Genomic DNA, 18,244 nt, shown 5'->3' on the forward strand with positions numbered 1-18,244 from the left:
GAAGTTAAAAATCATAAATTTATGCTTACTATATTACAGATCAAGGCATTATCATTTTAGCTAAAACTTCATGGTTTGAAGTTGACTGACTGTAATGTTACTTATTTTGGCAAATTTCTGCTTTAAATTTTTTCCCTTTAATTTTTTCTTTAGAGAAGAAAGAATAAATATGAAGGTTCCCAGAGACATGGATGATGCGAAGGCTCTGGGAAAAGTTTTATCTAAGTATAAGGACACCTTTTATGTACAAGTACTTGTAGCTTATTTTGCTACATATATTTTGTATCCTTTTAAATGAAAAATGTTTTCTAGTTTTGTTCAAGAAAAAAGTTTTTTAAACTATCTGCTGCTCAGTTATACATAACTATTTTCTTTTAAAAATTGTTAATGCAGTGTGATGATATTAAAAAGACTACTGAAAAGTTAAAATTTTAAAAATGCTCACTTTAATTCTGTCTCTTAAACTCAGTTACTATTTCTGGATAGTTATTACCAGTTTTATTTTATTTATTCTTCTTATTTCACTTATTATAAACATTTTTCTTTTTTCTGCATTATTTGATATAATTATTTTATTTATCTTGATTATTTGTTTATTGTGTTAATTTAATCTAAATATTTTAAACTAGTAGTCACCATCCATAATATTTAAAAGGTCCCTTAGGTTTGAAGATATAATTTGTATTTAACTTTTTGCTTTTTTAGATGTTATGAATCCTTTTATGATATTTTTCTTCGATTTAGTAATTTTCTTTGTAAAAAAAAAATCCTAACAGGATAATTATTCAAAGGATATGGATTTTTTTTTTTTTAATGATAGACAGACTCCCACATGCTTCCCGACCGGGATCCACCTGGCACTCCCCACCCCTCAATCTGGGGCTGATGCTTGAATTAACTGAGATGTTTTTAGTGCCTGAAGCTGTTGCTGGACCAAACAAGCTGTCAGCACCTGGGGCTGATGTTTGAGCCAATCACGCCACTGGCTGCAAAGAGGAGAAGAGAGAGAGAAGGGAGAGAGGGAAGAGAAGAGAAGCAGATGGTCGCTTTTCCTGTGTGGCCTGACCGGGGACGGGACATCCCTACACCAGTCCCGTGCTCTGTCCACTTTGCCAAGTGGCCAGGGCCGGATGAGATTTTTATTTTTAAATTTTATTTATTTATTTTTACAGAGACAGAGTCAGAGAGAGGGACAGACAGGAAGGGAGAGAGATGAGAAGCATCAATTCTTCGTCGCAGTACCTTAGTTGTTCATTGATTGCTTTTTCATATGTGCTTTGACCAGGGGGGCTACAACAGAGCGAATGACCTCTTGCTCAAGCCAGCAACCTTGGGCTTTAAGCCAGAGACCTTTGGGCTCAAGCGAGTGACCTTGGGGTCATGTCTATGATCCCATGCTCAAGCCAGCGACCCCATGCTCAAACTGGTGATCCCTCACTCAAGCCAGTGACCTTGGGATTTTGAACCTGGGTCCTCCACATTCCAATCTAGCAACTCTATCCACTGTGCCACCCCGGGTCAGGCCAGATAAGATTTTTAAACAGTGCTTAGTATTTATTTCTTTTGTTTTGGAGAAATATATATTGTATTTTTAACAAGTCAGGAAAATAACTTTATTCTTTCTAAATATTTCCAAGCTGCTTCTGCTGCTAGTGACTAATCTCTAATTTGTGGGTTTTGATTTTGATTTCTGATTTTTTGTATCTTTTATTCTAATCTCGTTTTTTCAAATCTCAGTTAGTAAAAGACATTGTCTCTCTCTTATTTATTTATTTATTTATTTATTTTGACAGAGACAGAGAGAGAGTCAGAGAGAGGAATAGATACGAACAGACAGGAAGAGAGAGAGATGAGAAGCATCAATTTTTTGTTGTGGCACTTTAGTTGTTCATTGATTGCTTTCTCATATGTGCCTTGACTGCAGGCCGTCAGCAGACCAAGTTACCCCTTGCTCAAGCCAGCGACCTTGGGTCCAAGCTGGTGAGCTTTGCTCAAACCAGATGAACCCATGCTCAAGCTGGCGACCTTGGGGTCTTGAACCTGGGTCTTCCGCATCCCAGTCTGACGCTCTATGCGCCACCGCCTGGTCAGGCAAGACATTATCTCTTGATGTGACAGTAATCATTATGCTTTTTTTTTTTCTCAAAAATTTTTTTGTATTTTTCCAAAGTTAGAAATGGGGAGGCAGTCAGACAGACTCCCATATGTGCCCGACCAGGATCCACCCATCATGCCCACCAGGGGGCGATGCTCTGCCAATCTGGGGCTTTGCTCTGCTGCAGCTGCTCAGAGCCATTCTTGCGCCTGAGGTGGAGGCCATGGAGCTGTCCTCAGTGCCTGGGCCTACTTTGCTCCAACGGAACCTGGGTGCAGGATGCGAAGAGACAGATAGAAAGGAGAGGGAGAAGGGTGGAGAAGCAAATGGGCGCTCCTCCTGTGTGCCCTGACTGAGAATTGAACCCGGGACTTCCACATGCCAGGCCGACACGGTACTGCTGAGCCAACTGGCCAGGGCCTAAACAAGCTTTTATTTTAAAAAGGCAAATTATTTTGTTAATTCTCTCACATTTTTTTTCTTTTTTCTTTTTTTTACAGAGACAGAGAGAGGGATAGACAGACAGGAATGGAGAGAGATGAGAAGCATCAATCATTAGTTTTTTGTTGCAACACCTTAGTTGTTCATTGCTTTCTCATATGTGCCTTGACCATGGGGCTGCAGCAGACCGAGTAACCCCTTGCTTGAGCCAGCGATCTTGGGTCCAAGCTGGTGAGCTTTTTTTGCTCAAACCATATGAGCCCGCTCTCAAGCTGGTGACCTCGGGGTCTCGAACCTGGGTCTTCCGCATCCCAGTCCGACTCTATCCACTGCACCACCGCCTGGTCAGGCTATTTTTATTCTTGCTTCCTCTTTTATTTACTGAATTTCTTTTGGTTTGTTGGCCTTTTCGACTAAAACCTTTTCTCATAAAATTTAATAGCATTTTCTTTTGGATTATTGGATTTATACTGGATTGTTTATTGTATGTATACATATAAAATATATAACATCTTAGTAACAAATACATTTAACAATATATCTATAAAATATATAACATCTTAGTAATAAATACATTTACCAAACTTGCTACTAATACAAACACTGTTCCTTTACTCAGCTGGGGAGGATACATTTTTACTTAGTGCTCTTTCTGTGGGCACTATTTATTAGAAAAATTCAAATTTGGGGAAAATTTGGAGAATAATTATTATGCGTCAATCTTTTTGACAGGTCATTTGGGGCAAATGATTTGTAATTTATTTTTTATTTTATTTTTATTTTTTCAAGTGAGAGGAGGGGAGATAGACAGACTCCCACATGCACCCTGCCCAGAATCCATCTGGCCATCCCTATCTGGGGCCATGCTTGCAACTGAGCTATGTTTAGCACCTGAAGTGGAAACTCCACAGAGACATTCAGTGCCCAGGGCCAGTGCACTTGAACCAATTGAACCATGGCTGCAGGAGGGGAAGAGAGTGAGAGAAAGAAAGGGGGGAGAGAGGGGTGGATAAATGGTCGCTTCTCCTGTGTGCCCTGACTAGGAATCGAACCCGGGATATCCACGTGCCTGGCTGACGCTCTACAACTGAGCCAAGTGGCCAGGGCCAAATGATTTATAATTTAATTGTATATAAATTATTTTAATAGATCCATAACTGCTGCTTTTTCCTAATCTATTTGTCACCTACCTGTGAAAATCTTAATATTAGACTTACAGGTTATTTTTACCTTTACATTCTTTTTTTTTTTTAGTTTTTATTTATTGATTTTAGAGAGGAGAGAGAGAGAGAAACATGTGGGGGGAGAGCAGGAAGCATCAACTTGTACTTGCTTCTCACACGTGCCTTGACTAGGCAAACCCAAAGTCTAAAACCAGTGATCTCAGCATTCCATGTCAATGCTTTATCCTATGCACCACCACAGGTCAGGTACGCCTCTATATTCTTTAACCACAAATTAAAACATTTTTCCCAAATAAGAAATCTTGGTCCTGGTTGTATAGCTCGGTTGGTTAGAGCGTCATCCTGAAGCACAGATGTTGCTGTTTCGATTCCCAGTCAGGGCAAATTAGTGAACTTGGGCATATGTCTATAAATTAAAATTTGAAATAAGCAATATACCTTATATGGACCTAGATTTCCATGGAAATCATATTTCCTGAAAATACTTGGGAGTAAATACAATGAAATGCATTAGAGAAGCATATTTTTAAAAAGATTGCTTAAGACATTTTTTGTTCTTTTTTTTTTTTTTTTTTTTTTTTTTTTGCCATTGTACCTAATTCCTGGCATATGTTAGTGAATGGTCAACTTAGAGCTAAAGGTGTTACAATTCAGGAGTCACATATATATATATATTCACACACACACACACACACACACATATATATATATATATATATATATTTTTTTTTTTTTAACTTTGTAAACTTTTGGATATAATTTTACTTAAAATTTTTAATACTGGCCTGACCTGTGGTGGCACAGTGGATAAAGTGTTGACCTGGAAATGCTGAGGTCGCTGGTTCGAAACCCTGGGCTTGCCTGGTCAAGGCACATATGGGAGTTGATGCTTTCAGCTCCTCCCCCCTTCTCTCTCTCTGTCTCTCCTCTTTAAAAAAATGAATAAATAAAATAAAAATTAAAAAAAAAATTTTTAATACTGAAATATGGGTATAATATTAACCTAGTAACTTATATATTGTTACTTTTTTCCTGAAATGTTAGATTTGTCTTTTAAATTTTTCACTTAATTATGTTTTAATCCTTAACTTAAAAGTTAACAGCTTGCAAACATTTGCTATTCCAGGTTCTATATTTCTCAGTATACTCTCGGGGTTTCTTTATCCCTTTCCACTAGCCTTATTTCTTGTTTGTTTGGTAAGTATATGAAATGAAATTGGGAGACCAGGAAGAATATAACTTCAAATAAAATAAGGAGGGAGGAGGAAGATGGCATTACTAGTACCACTTATGTAAGCATAAACTTAGTTTTAAGAGGCATTTAATGTTAATCTGTTAGGTCCCTCCATAAGAAGGTGTTAGTTTGTTTCTTTTCTAGAACAGGGGTATCATAGACTTACTTGCATTATAGGCTCTATTATCCTTTTGTAATTCAAATAATCCAAGAGTATTAGTGGGCAAAATTAGTCCCAGTACTGGGGTGTTTTCAAGCCTAGTAACTGAAAGAAAAAGTTGCCTCTTGAAGTTTTTATTCTTAGGCTGAAGGCTAACATGAACTATGTAGTTATAGTCACTAAATCTGATTGTAAGTGCCATTTGTTTTAGCTGATCCCATTTTAGTTATAATGTGCTCTGAGAAAGTTGTAGATCAAATGTGTTTTTGCTCTCTGCACAAGGGGTGTTATGCAGAGTGTCCTTCCCATAACCCAAAGTAAGTGAGTTCAGTTTTTCCTTAGATAAATATATCCATATGAATAAGTACAAAATGCTTATGGCTTCTTATTATTTTCTAGTGTTCTGGACTTGGTGCTTCATTCTGCTATATGCTCTCCTATTTAGTTGGGAGACCTGTTGTATACAAATACCTAACAGAGAAAGCAGTAAAATGGTCACAGCAGGTAAGCATGTATTTTTAAATTATTTAATAAAATTCTTTGGCTTATTGGGAGGTCAACATATAGTCCCTACATAAATTAACTCAGACTCAAGGCTTTAATAAAAATTATCTTTTGGACAAAAAATTAAGTGGAAGGCAAAAAGTGACTATTAATAATTTCAAATACAAAGCCACTGTGCCCATAACAGTAATGCTAATTCTTCATTTCCAGTAAGTTCAGTTAGAGCAGAGAAGTCAAAATGTCTATTTAAAGGCATCCACATATTTAGATGCCTCTCCTGTTTTGTGTTGAAATAGTTATGCTGTCAAGTGGGTCACTGAAAAACTTGAGTCAGCCAACTCCTTTAATGCATTTCACCAGTGAGAATAACTATTATCCTCAGTCAGGATGTCTGGAGTAATGTAAGCAGTAGTACCACACTGAAAAGTCCTACATAGTATTGCTAAGAAAATCTTATTTTTATAAAGAATCAAAATAAACACTGTTAAATATCAGGGATTTTAGAGATAATCTTTATCTTATTCCTTTGTTTTACTAATTAACATACTAACAAATTAAGCATTTGGCCTAGCATCATTTACTTATATAGCAAGGTTTAGAACAGGGGTCCCCAAACTACGGCCCGCGGGCCGCATGCGGCCCCCTGAGGCCATTTATCCGTCCCCTGCTGCACTTCTGGAAGGGGCACCTCTTTCATTGGTGGTCAGTGAGAGGAGCATAGTTCCCATTGAAATACTGGTCAGTTTGTTGATTTAAATTTACTTGTTCTTTATTTTAAATATTGTATTTGTTCCCGTTTTGTTTTTTTACTTTAAAATAAGATATGTGCAGTGTGCATAGGGATTTGTTCATAGTTTTTTTTTATAGTACGGCCCTCCAACAGTCTGAGGGACAGTGAACTGGCCCCCTGTGTAAAAAGTTTGGGGACCCCTGGTCTAGAATCTCAGATCCCTAGACTTCTAGTCTAATGCTCTTCTTATTTTACCACATATGTACTGAATATTAAAATTATTTAACTGTATTTATTCGGAATAGCTATTTTCTATAAGTGAGCTTATTTTCAAAGAAAGTATTTACTGTAATGTTATCATTGCTTATATTTAATTAGTTAAATATTTCCATATACTTGTTTAATCTCATTTATCAATAATGAGTTTCCTCATATGATATATACTGTAATAACATAAAGATCTGATTTTTTATAAAAACTAGAAGCTAGGTATGTTGATACACTATAGTAGCCCTTTACATTGTAGGAAGTTAAAGGCATTAAAAAGTTGGTTACTTGAGGCCTAACCTGTGGTGGCGCAGTGGATAAATCGTCGACCTGGAAATGCTGAGGTCGCCAGTTCGAAACCCTGGGCTTGCCTGGTCAAGGCACATATGGAAGTTAATGCTTCCAGCTCCTCCCCCCCTTTTCTCTCTCTGTCTCTCCTCTCTCTCTCTCTCTCTCTCTCTCTGTCTTTCCCTCTCCTCTCTAAAATGAATAAATAAAAATTAAAAAAAAGAAAAAAATTGGTTACTTGATATGTTTCTTATATCTAGTCATAAGTTTAATTTTGCCATTTTTGGCTTAAAATGTTATTGTTCAGCCATCATTATCTAGGCTAATATAGGACCATTTTTATTAGTGTGACATTAGTATAAGCACAATTTGGGGAAAAAAACTCATCCCAAGTTATTTGGTTCTGGTAGTGAGCCTTTGAAAGTAGTTCATGGTCATATTCATGCTCCTTTTTGATTATTTCTGTTGGATAAACTGAACTGTCAAGGATGAGAACTTGAAATAAGGTATTTTATATTAAGCATATTGTTTTGCCCTGGCCAGTTGGCTCAGTGGTAGAACATTAGCCTAGCATGTGAAAGTCATGGGTTTGATTTCTGGTCAGGGTACATAGGATAAGTGATCATCTGCTTCTCTACTCCCCCCCCCCCCAATCTCTTTCTCTCTTCCTCTCCCTCAGTCATGGCTCGAATAGTTGAGCAGAGTTGGCCCCGGGTGCTAAGGATGGCTCCATGGCTTCACCCCAGGTGCTAAAATAGCTCGGTTGCCGAGCAGCAGCCCAGAGGGGCAGAGCATCGCCTGGTAGGGGGCTTGCCTGGTGGATCCCAATTTGGGCACATGTGGGAGTCTATCTCTACCTCCCCGCCTCTCACTTAATAATTTTTAAAAGAAAGATTGACTTTATGTTGACCCAATTATTATTTTTCTTATAACAGGTTGAACGTCACAGAGAACATCTCATTAACTACATTATATTTTTGAGAATAACACCATTTCTGCCAAATTGGTTTATTAATATTACATCTCCTGTGATAAATGTGCCATTGAAAGTTTTTTTTATTGGCACTTTTCTAGGTAAGGTCACCAGTTCCCTGTGTGTTAGAACTCATTGTATACATATTCAGTGGTGTCCAGCTGGGCTAGATTTCATGCTCTTTGCAGACATGCTAGAACCAGAACACAGAGCCTGGCCTTTATAAATAGATGCTCAGAAATGTTTGTTGGATTGTCAGTTAATTTAAGTATTTTTGAGTTACTTCTAAGAGGAGCATTCTCTACTGGTTGTTTTTTTAATCATTCAGGATTAAGCAGAATTTTTAAACTCCATTCTCCCCTGGCTGGGTAGCTCAGTTGGTTAGAGTGTTATCCTAGTATACCAAAGGCTGTGGATTTGATCCCTGGTCGTGGCACATACAGAAGTCAACCAATGAATGAATGAATGGGTAGAACAACAAATTGATGTTTATCTCTCTCCCTCTCCTCTCTTCCACCTCCCTCTTCCCTCCCTCCTTTACTCACTCTCTTTAAAAAAAAAAAGTAATAAATTCCATTCTCTCCTTTAATAGAAAGAAAAAAAAAATCAAGGTGCTGCTTTTGAATAATTTTCTGTTTTGTCCTACTATCAAGCACTGAAATATTGAACTTTAATTTTCAGTAGTAAATTGACCCAATTTTTTCATTTTATTGAAATCAGTATTTATCATGGGCATTACCAAAAAGTATGGGAGAAGCAAGGATTAAACATTTTGCTTTTAAGGAGTTACACTTTTTTTTTTTTTTTGACAGAGACAGAGAGAGAGTCAGAGAGAGGGATAGATAGGGACAGACAGAAAGGGAGAGAGATGAAAAGCATCAATTCTTTGTTGTGGCACCTTAGTTCTTCACTGATTGCTTTCTCATATGTATCATACCTTGACTGGGGGGCTACAGAGCGAATGACCCCTTGCTTAAACCAGCGACCTTGGGCTTCAAGCCGGATGAGCCTGTGCTCAAGTCAGTGACCTTGGGGTTTCGAACCTGGGTCCTCCCTGTCCCTGTCCAACGCTCTATCCACTATGCCATCGCCTGGTCAGGCTGCACTTAATTTTGAAATTAATCAGTGGACATAAAGATTCATTTATTTTGGCCCTGGCCGGTTGGCTTAGTGGTAGAGCGTTGGCCTGGCATGCAGAAGTCCCGGGTTCAATTCCCGGCCAGGGCACACAGGAGAAATGCCCATCTGCTTCTCCACCCCTCCCCCTCTCCTTCCTCTCTGTCTCTCTCTTCCCCTCCCGCAGCGAGGCTCCATTGGAGCAAAGATGGCCCAGGCGCTGGGGATGGCTCCTTGGCCTCTGCCCCAGGCGCTGAAGTGGCTCTGGTCCAGACAGAGCGACACCCCGGAGGGGCAGAGCATCGCCCCCTGGTGGGCGTGCCGGGTGGATCCCGGTCGGGCGCATGCGGGAGTCTGTCTGACTGTCTCTCCTGGTTTCCAGCTTCAGGAAAAAAAAAAAAAAAAAGATTCATTTATTTTATGAATTCTAAGGGTTCTTTAGTAAGAGTATTCTTTCAAATTTAAATTGAATTATTTAGCTACTATCAAAATGAGCAGATTTTTTATATACTGGTATCTTATTTAAATTAATACTTGGATGGATAGATCTTTTTGAAAAGAATAATCAAAATATTTATTGCTACTTTTAAAAAATCAGCCCTGGCTCATGGCACAGTGAATAGAGTGTGGTCTTGGAGCACTAAAATTACTGATTCAATTCCATTGTTGCCGGCTCAACCCTGAACGTGCCAGTTTGAGCCCCAGTCAGGGCACATATGAGAAGCAATCCATGGGTACAAAACTAGGTGGACCAACAAATTGATGCTTCTCTTTCTCTCTTTCCCTCCCTTCTTCCCTCCCTCTCAAATCAGTGGCAAAAAAATAAAATTGACAAAACTTAAAATCTCAGCAGGGATAACTTTGAATTTTGAAAATTAATGTTTATGTAGTCAAAAGAGAGTTTTATCTATATCTCTTTATTTTACAGATGAAATACCTAGTGATTTTGTTAACTTTAGCTTTGGCTAAAGCAGTTTTTCTTGCTTGTTTTTGAATGAAAAATTATTTTGCATATGCTGTTATATAAATTCTTTTTATTTATATTTTGAGTATTATTTCTGAATATCCTACTACTTAATATTATTTTAAATATATTCTTTCAAGGGTGAATGACAATTTACTCAGTCTTATTTTTTAATATTTAGATTATCTCCAGAATTTTTTTATTATGCTTTGATGAACATCTATGAGATTAGATCTTTGCACATTATTTGCTAGAGTTGCAATTGCTAGATCAGAGCACATTTTTAAAATAAGTGTTATTGATTGATTTTTTTTATAGAGAAAGAGAAAAACATCAACTTGCTGTTCTATCCATTTGTGCATCCATTGGTTGATTTTTTTTTGTGCCCTGACTGGAGACTGAACCCACAGCCTTGGCATATTGGGATGATGCTCTAACCAACTGCATTACCCAGCCAATGCCCAGAGCACTTTTTTTTTTAAGGTTATTCATAAACATCAAATTTTTTTCTGGAAACTTTTCTTGGGTTCTTAAATTTATTTCCTTATAAGGTGATTATGAAAAATGTAATTCTTTATATGGAACTAACTTTAAGGGGCTTTATGTTAAATATTTCCAAAATGGAGATGGTTATAGTTTTAAAAGAAATTTTATACATGTGGAATATTTTAGTCTTAAAAGACAAACGATGGTTTTTACTGATTTTGTTTATTTGTTTTTTGTTTTTTTTTAGGTGTTGCACCTCCCTCTTTTGTAGCAATTAAGGCAGGAACAACACTGTACCAGCTTACAACTGCAGGGGAAGCTGTTTCCTGGAACTCAGTATTTGTTCTAATGATTTTGGCTCTTCTTTCTATTCTTCCAGCGATCTTCCAGAAAAAACTAAAACAGAAATTTGAGTGAAAAATCATCTAGGTTTTAGTTTTCCTGTCATCATCATCATCATCATCATCGTTATCTCAGGACTGGCGGGTTTATGCATTTAAAATCACCTCTGTAGTGATTGGAACAAGGAATTTGTGAAATAAAATTTCTTATTAGACAGTTCAGATAATACTTTTAAGTGGAAGGGAGAGAAGAAAGAATGGAAATTGATATACTATGAAAAGTCTATCAGTAGTTATGATAGCCACCTTCTAAGTTATTATTCCAAGGGTAGCTATAAATAATTAGTAACAGTATGATAGGAAATTCTTGACCTAATTGATTTATTCAATTTAATACATTCATGAATTGGGTATAGATACTTACACTTGGCTTGATATTTTAATATTTTTCTTTCTTATCCCTTACTAATAATTAAAATAGATACACAAAAGCAACAGTTCTAGATTTTTTAAAAGTATTGTAGCCTTCTTTCAGAGCATAAACCTAAACTAGTATTTAAAAGAGATTTACATCAAGAAGAAAGTAAGAAAAAAATATTGATAAAAAGAAGTGAAAAAAAAAGAGGTTTACATCTTCCTTTTTACCTTTGAGGTAATGGATTTGTTTAGAAGTTATGTCTTAGTGTACTACTGAATTGGGAAAGGATATCAAGTTATAGCTACATAGTGAATTTTATTTTGTTTTTTTCTGTTCCAGATTATTGTGGATAAGTTTGAAATTTAAAATTCTGACCAGTCTATTTTCATCTTTTTTTACTAGCTTTCCTAATATTTTCATTGTGCATATACAAAATGGTAATTACATGATAATTATATCATAGTGGTGTTGATAATTTATATATATATTCAGATAATATTTTGTTATGTAGTTCCCCTTTACTATCTCAAAAGGGGACCAAAAAAGCAGACATTCAAAGTATGCAGTTTTTGGATTTAAGACTAATTGTATAACTTTATCTTTTGAAGCAGACAGTGACAGCGTAGCATTCAAGTGGTTAAATACAGTTTATTTGTTCCAATGACTGTAAAATTTACCTCATTTATTAGTTTCATCATTAAAGTAGGTATTATGTAATTATCCTTTTTTATGCATGATATACTTATAAGAATGCCTTGTTTTGTTTCTACTGATGGCTTTTTGTTTGGGGTTGCTTTTGATTAATGCAGTTTCCCAATTTAGTGTTTTTCCTTTTATTATAAGTCAAAGTATAATTTAACTTTTCACACAGTAACTACTATATTTAAATAGTCCTGGAAAAATGAAATGGCTTTTTGCTGCTTTCTTAATGGTAATACACTTGATTCTAGTACATAACTAATCTAAAATAAAGTGTAGTTTTATCTTCACCCAAGACTGTCATATTGAAAGTATCTCTAACTGTGGGAGAAATCCGTGTGTATTCTTATTGTGAAAGGTACGATCATCCTCAAAGCCTGTTTCTACTACATAATGTGGACTGATTTATTATTTTTTCTATCACAGTATTAACAAATGGATTTATTGTAAATATTATACAAAGAAAATATATTGATTAATATACTATTCTTATGTCACCTGGCTTTTGTGTGAAGTTATTTATTGTTATTTCTACTAAAGTTTTTTTCCTTTCTTATTTACCAGAAACTGAGTGATAAGTTTTTATTTTACAAGTGAACTTAAATATAAACTTTTAAACAAAGTTCACTAAATATTACTGTATGAAATGTAATTTAATAAATTTTTATCAGACTTGTAAAAGTAAGGGTGTTAAAGAAGTCTCACTATTTACTCCACAGTGTGTATATATTGTATTTAACTCTATTCTCAGAGTATTTTCCCTATCCTTATCATTGATTCTTTCGCTTTGCTGATTTTTTTTTTCTGTTAGGAAATTGTAACTGTCACTTGAGGTCGGGTATATTTTCTTCTCCCAAAAGACTAGCCAGTCTTTCTAGATTCATTATCATTGACTACCAAGAAAGAACCCGTCAGCAGGCTGTACTTGAAATGCAGATGGTACCCATATTCACAGATTCACAGATGTGACCTGGTGCTAGGTGTAGATTCAAGCTTTAGCTACCTCTTGAAAACAGTTATGTATAATAACCACAACAGTGCAAGTATGTATAGTGGGAAGGCCTACAAGCTAACTAGGAAGTTGACATGCTGAGATTGTACCCGTCTTAGTTAATTACCCCTCTCTGGAGCTCTGTTACCTTGAGTGTAAGATTTCTAAGGCACTTAATAAATGCAAATTAAAATGTATTAAGAATAAGTTATGCCTGACCTGTGGTGGTGCAGTGGATAAAGCATCGACCTGGAAATGCTGATTTGCCGGTTCGAAACCCTGGGCTTACCTGGTCAAGGCACATATGGGAGTTGATGCTTCCTGCTCCTCCCCCTTCTCTCTCTCTCTGTTTCTCTCTCTCTCTCCTCTCTAAAAATGAATAAATAAATAAATTAATTAAATAAATAAATAAAAAGAATAAGTTATACTTAAAAATTAAATTTACTACTTGGGATTTATTTCATGCTAGTATTTGTATTTTTAGAAAAACCCTTTCATTGAATAAAAATATATTCTCTTTAAATTTTGATGTGCATATTCAAAGAACAAAAAAATTTTAAAACCTTTGGCCCTGGCCGGTTGGCTCAGTGGTAGAGTGTTGGCCTGGCGTGTAGGAGTCCCCAGTTCGATTCCTGGCCAGGGTACACAGGAGAAGCACCCATCTGCTTCTCCACCCCTCCCCCTCTCCTTCCTCTCTGTCTCTCTCTTCCCCTCCCGCAGCCAAGGCTCCACTGGAGCAAAGTTGGCCCGGGCGCTGAGGATGGCTCCATGGCCTCTGCCTCAGGTGTTAGAACAGCTCTGGTTGTGACAGAGCAACGCCCCAGATGGGCAGAGCATCTCCCCCTAGTGGGCGTGCCTGGTGGATCCCGGTTGGGTGCATGCAGGAGTCTGTCTGACTGCCTCTCCGTTTCCAGCTTCAGAAAAATACAAAAGGCCTGACCTGTGGTGGCGCAGTGGATAAAGCGTTGACCTGGAAATGCTGAGGTCGCCGGTTTGAAACCCTGGGCTTGCCTGGTCAAGGCACATATGGAAGTTGATGCTTCCAGCTCTTCCCCCTTCTCTCTGTCTCTCTCTCTCCTCTCTAAAAAAAAATGAATAAATAAAAAAAAATTTTAAAAAGAAATAGGATTGTTGAGGAAGAAGAGAATATTAAAAAAAAAAATACAAAAAAAAAATAAATTTTTAAACCTTTAATTTTTATAGTTGACTTTTGAGAACCTTAAAGTAATTTAGTGTCCTTTTTGGCTTTTAGAAAATGGGCAGAATAAATCAAAAGGGCTGAGGCTTTTCTGGTGTATAAAAGATTGTCCCCTGATTGTACATTAGCTGTGTAGAAGGTGGATTTTATTGCAGCTTCAAAACTCAATTCTAATTTTTTTTTCTTCATTACCTGGGATACAAAATCTTCCAAGCCTTACAATAAGGTGGAGATTATTTCCCCATCCTATTTTTGTGTAGCCAGATGCTATATGTGTAAATTCTAGCAGTTACCCATTTTGCCAAAAACCTTATGTCAACAATTTTTGACTGGTGTGCTGCAAGAATTTTTAAAACATGTAGTACCTGACAATTTAGTCAGGGCACTGACCTCTTTTACTTTAGGTTTCAGATAAAAAAATAACAGCCAACACAAAAGTAGTCACCCAGTGTGAATGAATCAAAATTATACCTTTATTTTTTTGTCAGATCAGCAAAAAATACACTTTTTTTTTGGTGTGCTGTAGAATTTTAGTAATTACTGTATATGTGCCATGAGATGTAAAAGGTTGAAAAATCACTATTTCATATGATCTCTAGGTTTAATTCAATTTCCATCAATGTCCCAGCAAGATATTTGCTAGATTTAGACAAGATTTAGAAATTTATATGGGAAGGCAAAAAAAAAACTAGAGCTAAAATAATTTCCAAAAAGTAGAATAAAATAGGAGGAATAACTGTTTCAGATTTCAAAATTTATTACATAGCTACAGTAATCAAGACAGTGTGGTCAGGCCTGACCAGGCAGTGGCACAGTGGATAGAGCATCCAGTGGAGAGACTGGGATACAGAGGACCCAGGTTCAAAACCCTGAGTTTGTCGGCTTAAGCACGGGATCATAGACATGATGTTATGGTTGTTTGCTTGAGCCCAAAGGTTGCTGGCTTGAAGCCCAAGGTAGCTGGCTTGAGCCCAACGTCACTGGCTTGAGCAAGGGAGGTCACTGGCTTGGCTGGAGCCCCCTGGTCAAGGCACATATGAGAAAGCAATCAATGAACAATGAAGGTGCCACAATGAAGAACTGATGCTTCTCATCTCTCTCCCTTCCTGTCTCACAAAAAATAAATACAAAGACAGTGTGGTAATTGGCAGAGAGATATATAAATCAGTGGAACAGATTAGAGAACCCAGAAAGAGACCCACACAAAATGCCTAACTGGTTTTTGACAAAGATAAAAAAGCAATAGAGGGAAGGTAGCCTTTTAAACAAATGATGCTAGAGCAATTGGACATCCATAGGTAAAATTAACCTCTACTTAAACCTCAAACCTTATATATAAATTGACTCAAAATTAATAAAAAGCCTAAATGTAAAATGTAAAACTAAAATTTTAGCAAAAACGTAAATATTTGATATCTAAAGCCAAAATGTTCTTAAGACTTGACACCAGAAACATCCAAAAAAGGTAGAATTGATAAAGTATACTTTAAAATTAAAAATGTTTGCATAAGGCCTGACTTGTGGTGGCGCAGTGGATAAAGTGTTGACCTGGAAAGCTGCAATCTTCGATTTGAAACTCGGCTTCCCTGCTCAAGGCATATACAAGAAGCAGCTATGAAGAGTTGCTGCTTTTCGCTCCTCTCCCTGCCTTTCTCTTTCTCTATCCCAGCGGTTCTCAACCTGTGGGTCGCTTCCCGGCGGGGGTCGAAGGACCTAAACACAGGGGTCGCCTAAAGCCATTGGAAAATACATATTTATTATACAATACATTTTTAAATAAAATATGTATTTTCCGATGGCTTATTTTCCGAAAGCTTTAGGCGACCCCTGTGTTTCGGTCGTTCGACCCCCGCCGGGGTCGCGACCCACAGGTTGAGAGCCGCTGCTCTATTCTCTCTCTAAAATAAAAAAATAAAATCTTTGGCCCTGGCCAGTTAGCTCAGTTAAGAATGTTGTACCTAGGCCTGGCCTGTGGTGGTGCAGTGGATAAAGCATCAACCTGGAAATGCTGAGGTTGCCAGTTCAAAACTCTGGGCTTACCTGGTCAAGGCACATATGGAAGTTGATGCTTCCTGCTCCTCCCCCCCTTTCTCTCTCTCTCTCTCTCTCTCTCTCTCTCCCCCCCCCCCCCTATAATGAATAAATAAAATCTTTAAAAAAAAAAAAAAAAAAAAGGCCCTGGCCGGTTGGCTCGGTGGTAGAGCGTCGGTCTGGCATGCGGAAGTCCCGGGTTCAATTCCCGGCCAGGGCACACAGGAGAGGCGCCCATCTGCTTCTCCACCCCTCCCCCTCTCCTTCCTCTCTGTCTCTCTCTTCCCCTCCTGTAGCCGAGGCTCCATTGGAGCAAAAGATGGCCCGGGCACTGGGGATGGCTCCTTGGCCTCTGCCCCAGGCGCTGGATTGGCTCTGGTGGCGACAGAGCAACGCCCCCTGGTGGGCGTGCTGGGTGGATCCCGGTCGGGCGCATGCGGGAGTCTGTCTGACTGCCTCCCCGTTTCCAGCTTCAGAAAAATACACACACACACACAAAAAAGAATGTCCCGAAACTACAAGATCGCAGGTTCAATCCTCAGAGCACACATGGGAAGTAACCGAAGTCACTGGGTGGAACAGCAAATGAATGCTTCCCTTCACCCTCCCTTCACCTTCCCTTCTCTCTCCCTCCCTCTCTCTAAAAATCAGTAAGAAGCCCTGGCCGCATAGCTTGATCGATTGGAGCATCTTTCTGGAGCACAGAGGTTCCAGTTCAGTTCCTTGGGCAGGGCACATACAGGAGCAGTTATGTGTTCCTTTCTCTCTCCCTGCCTCTCTCAATACATACATACTTTAAAAAATGTTTGCATAAGATCTTAAAAAGATAAGACAAGGCCCTGGCCAGTGGCTCAGTGGATAGAGCAGCATTGGCCCTGCATATGGATGTCCCGTGTTCAATGCCCAGTCAGGGCACACAGGAGAAGCGACCATCTGCTTCTCCCCCACTCCTTCCCCTTCTTTCCCTCTTCCTCTACCGCAGCCAGTGGCTCAATTGGTTTGAGCATGGCCTGGCACAGGGTAGCTTCTTTGGAACGTCTCAGGCTCAGGTGCTAAAAATAACTCGGTACTTGAGCATTGGTCCCAGATGGGGTTGCTGGGTGGATCCTGGTTGGGGTGCATGTGGGAGTCCATATCTCCTCACCTAAAAAAAACCAAAAACCAGTAAGACAAGCCTACAAGTAGGAGAAAATTGCACACCACATATCCAACAGGCCTAGTATCTAGAATAAATCTCAAATTTTGACAGATTTAAAAAAACAAAACAGAGGCCCTGGCCAGTTGGCTCAGTGGTAGAGCGTCAGCCTGGCGTGCAGGTGTCCCAGGTTCGATTCCCAGCCAGGTCACACAGGAGAGGCGCCCATCTGCTTCTCCACCCCGCCTCCTCTCCTTCCTCTCTTGTCTCTCCCTCTCCCACAGCCAAGGCTCCATTGGAGCAAAGTTGGCCCAGGTGCTGAGGATGGCTCCATGGCCTCTGCCTCAGGCGCTAGAATGGCTCTGGTTGCGACAGAGCAATGCCCCAGATGGGCAGAGCATCGCCCCCTGGTGGGCGTGCTGGGTGGATCCCGGTCGGGCGCATGCGGGAGTCTGACTGCCTCCACGTTTCCAACTTCAGAAAAATACAAAAAACAAACAAACAAAAAAACCCAGAAAATGTACAGCCTGACCAGGTGATGGCGCAGTGGATAAAGAGCGTCGGACTAGGATGTGGAGGACCCAGGTTTGAGACCCCAAGGTCGCCAGCTTGAATGTGAGCACATCTAGTTTGAGCAAGGCTCACTAGCTTGAGCCCAAAGTCACTGGTTCAAGCAAGGGGTCATTCGGTCTGCTGTAGCTCCCAGTCAAGGCAGATATGAGAAATCAATCAATGAACAACTAAGGGACCGCAACAAATTGATGTTTTCATCTCTCTCCCTTCCTGTCTGTCTGTCCCTATCTGTCTCTCTCTGACTCTCTGTCTCTCTCACAAGAAAAATAAGAAAATGTATAAAAGATATGAACAAACATTTCACCAAAAAGATACATATGAAAAGCACATGAAAAGATTTTCAACATTATCAATCAGTAGAGAAATGCACATTAAAACCACAGTGAGTTATCCCTATGCACCCATGAGTTGCTAAA

At 38.7% G+C, this 18,244-nt stretch overlaps 1 protein-coding gene across 2 annotated transcripts in view; it reads left to right on the plus strand.

Moving 5' to 3' along the window:
* Positions 1-12,397, plus strand: part of TMEM41B (transmembrane protein 41B) — a 42,288-nt gene extending 29,891 nt beyond the window's left edge. Inside the window, exons 3-7 of one of the 2 annotated variants that reach the window (XM_066366050.1) lie at positions 154-282; positions 4,824-4,917; positions 5,514-5,618; positions 7,839-7,977; positions 10,690-12,397. In XM_066366050.1, coding sequence (XP_066222147.1) covers positions 154-282; positions 4,824-4,917; positions 5,514-5,618; positions 7,839-7,977; positions 10,690-10,859 — 637 coding nt within the window. In that variant the 3' untranslated portion in view covers positions 10,860-12,397. The remainder of the gene's footprint in view (positions 1-153; positions 283-4,823; positions 4,918-5,513; positions 5,619-7,838; positions 7,978-10,689) is intronic. The other variant, XM_066366057.1, reaches the window with a different exon arrangement.
* Positions 12,398-18,244: the final 5,847 nt, after the last annotated feature.

This window comes from Saccopteryx leptura, chromosome 1, assembly GCF_036850995.1.
Source record: "Saccopteryx leptura isolate mSacLep1 chromosome 1, mSacLep1_pri_phased_curated, whole genome shotgun sequence".
Lineage (NCBI taxonomy): Eukaryota > Metazoa > Chordata > Mammalia > Chiroptera > Emballonuridae > Saccopteryx > Saccopteryx leptura.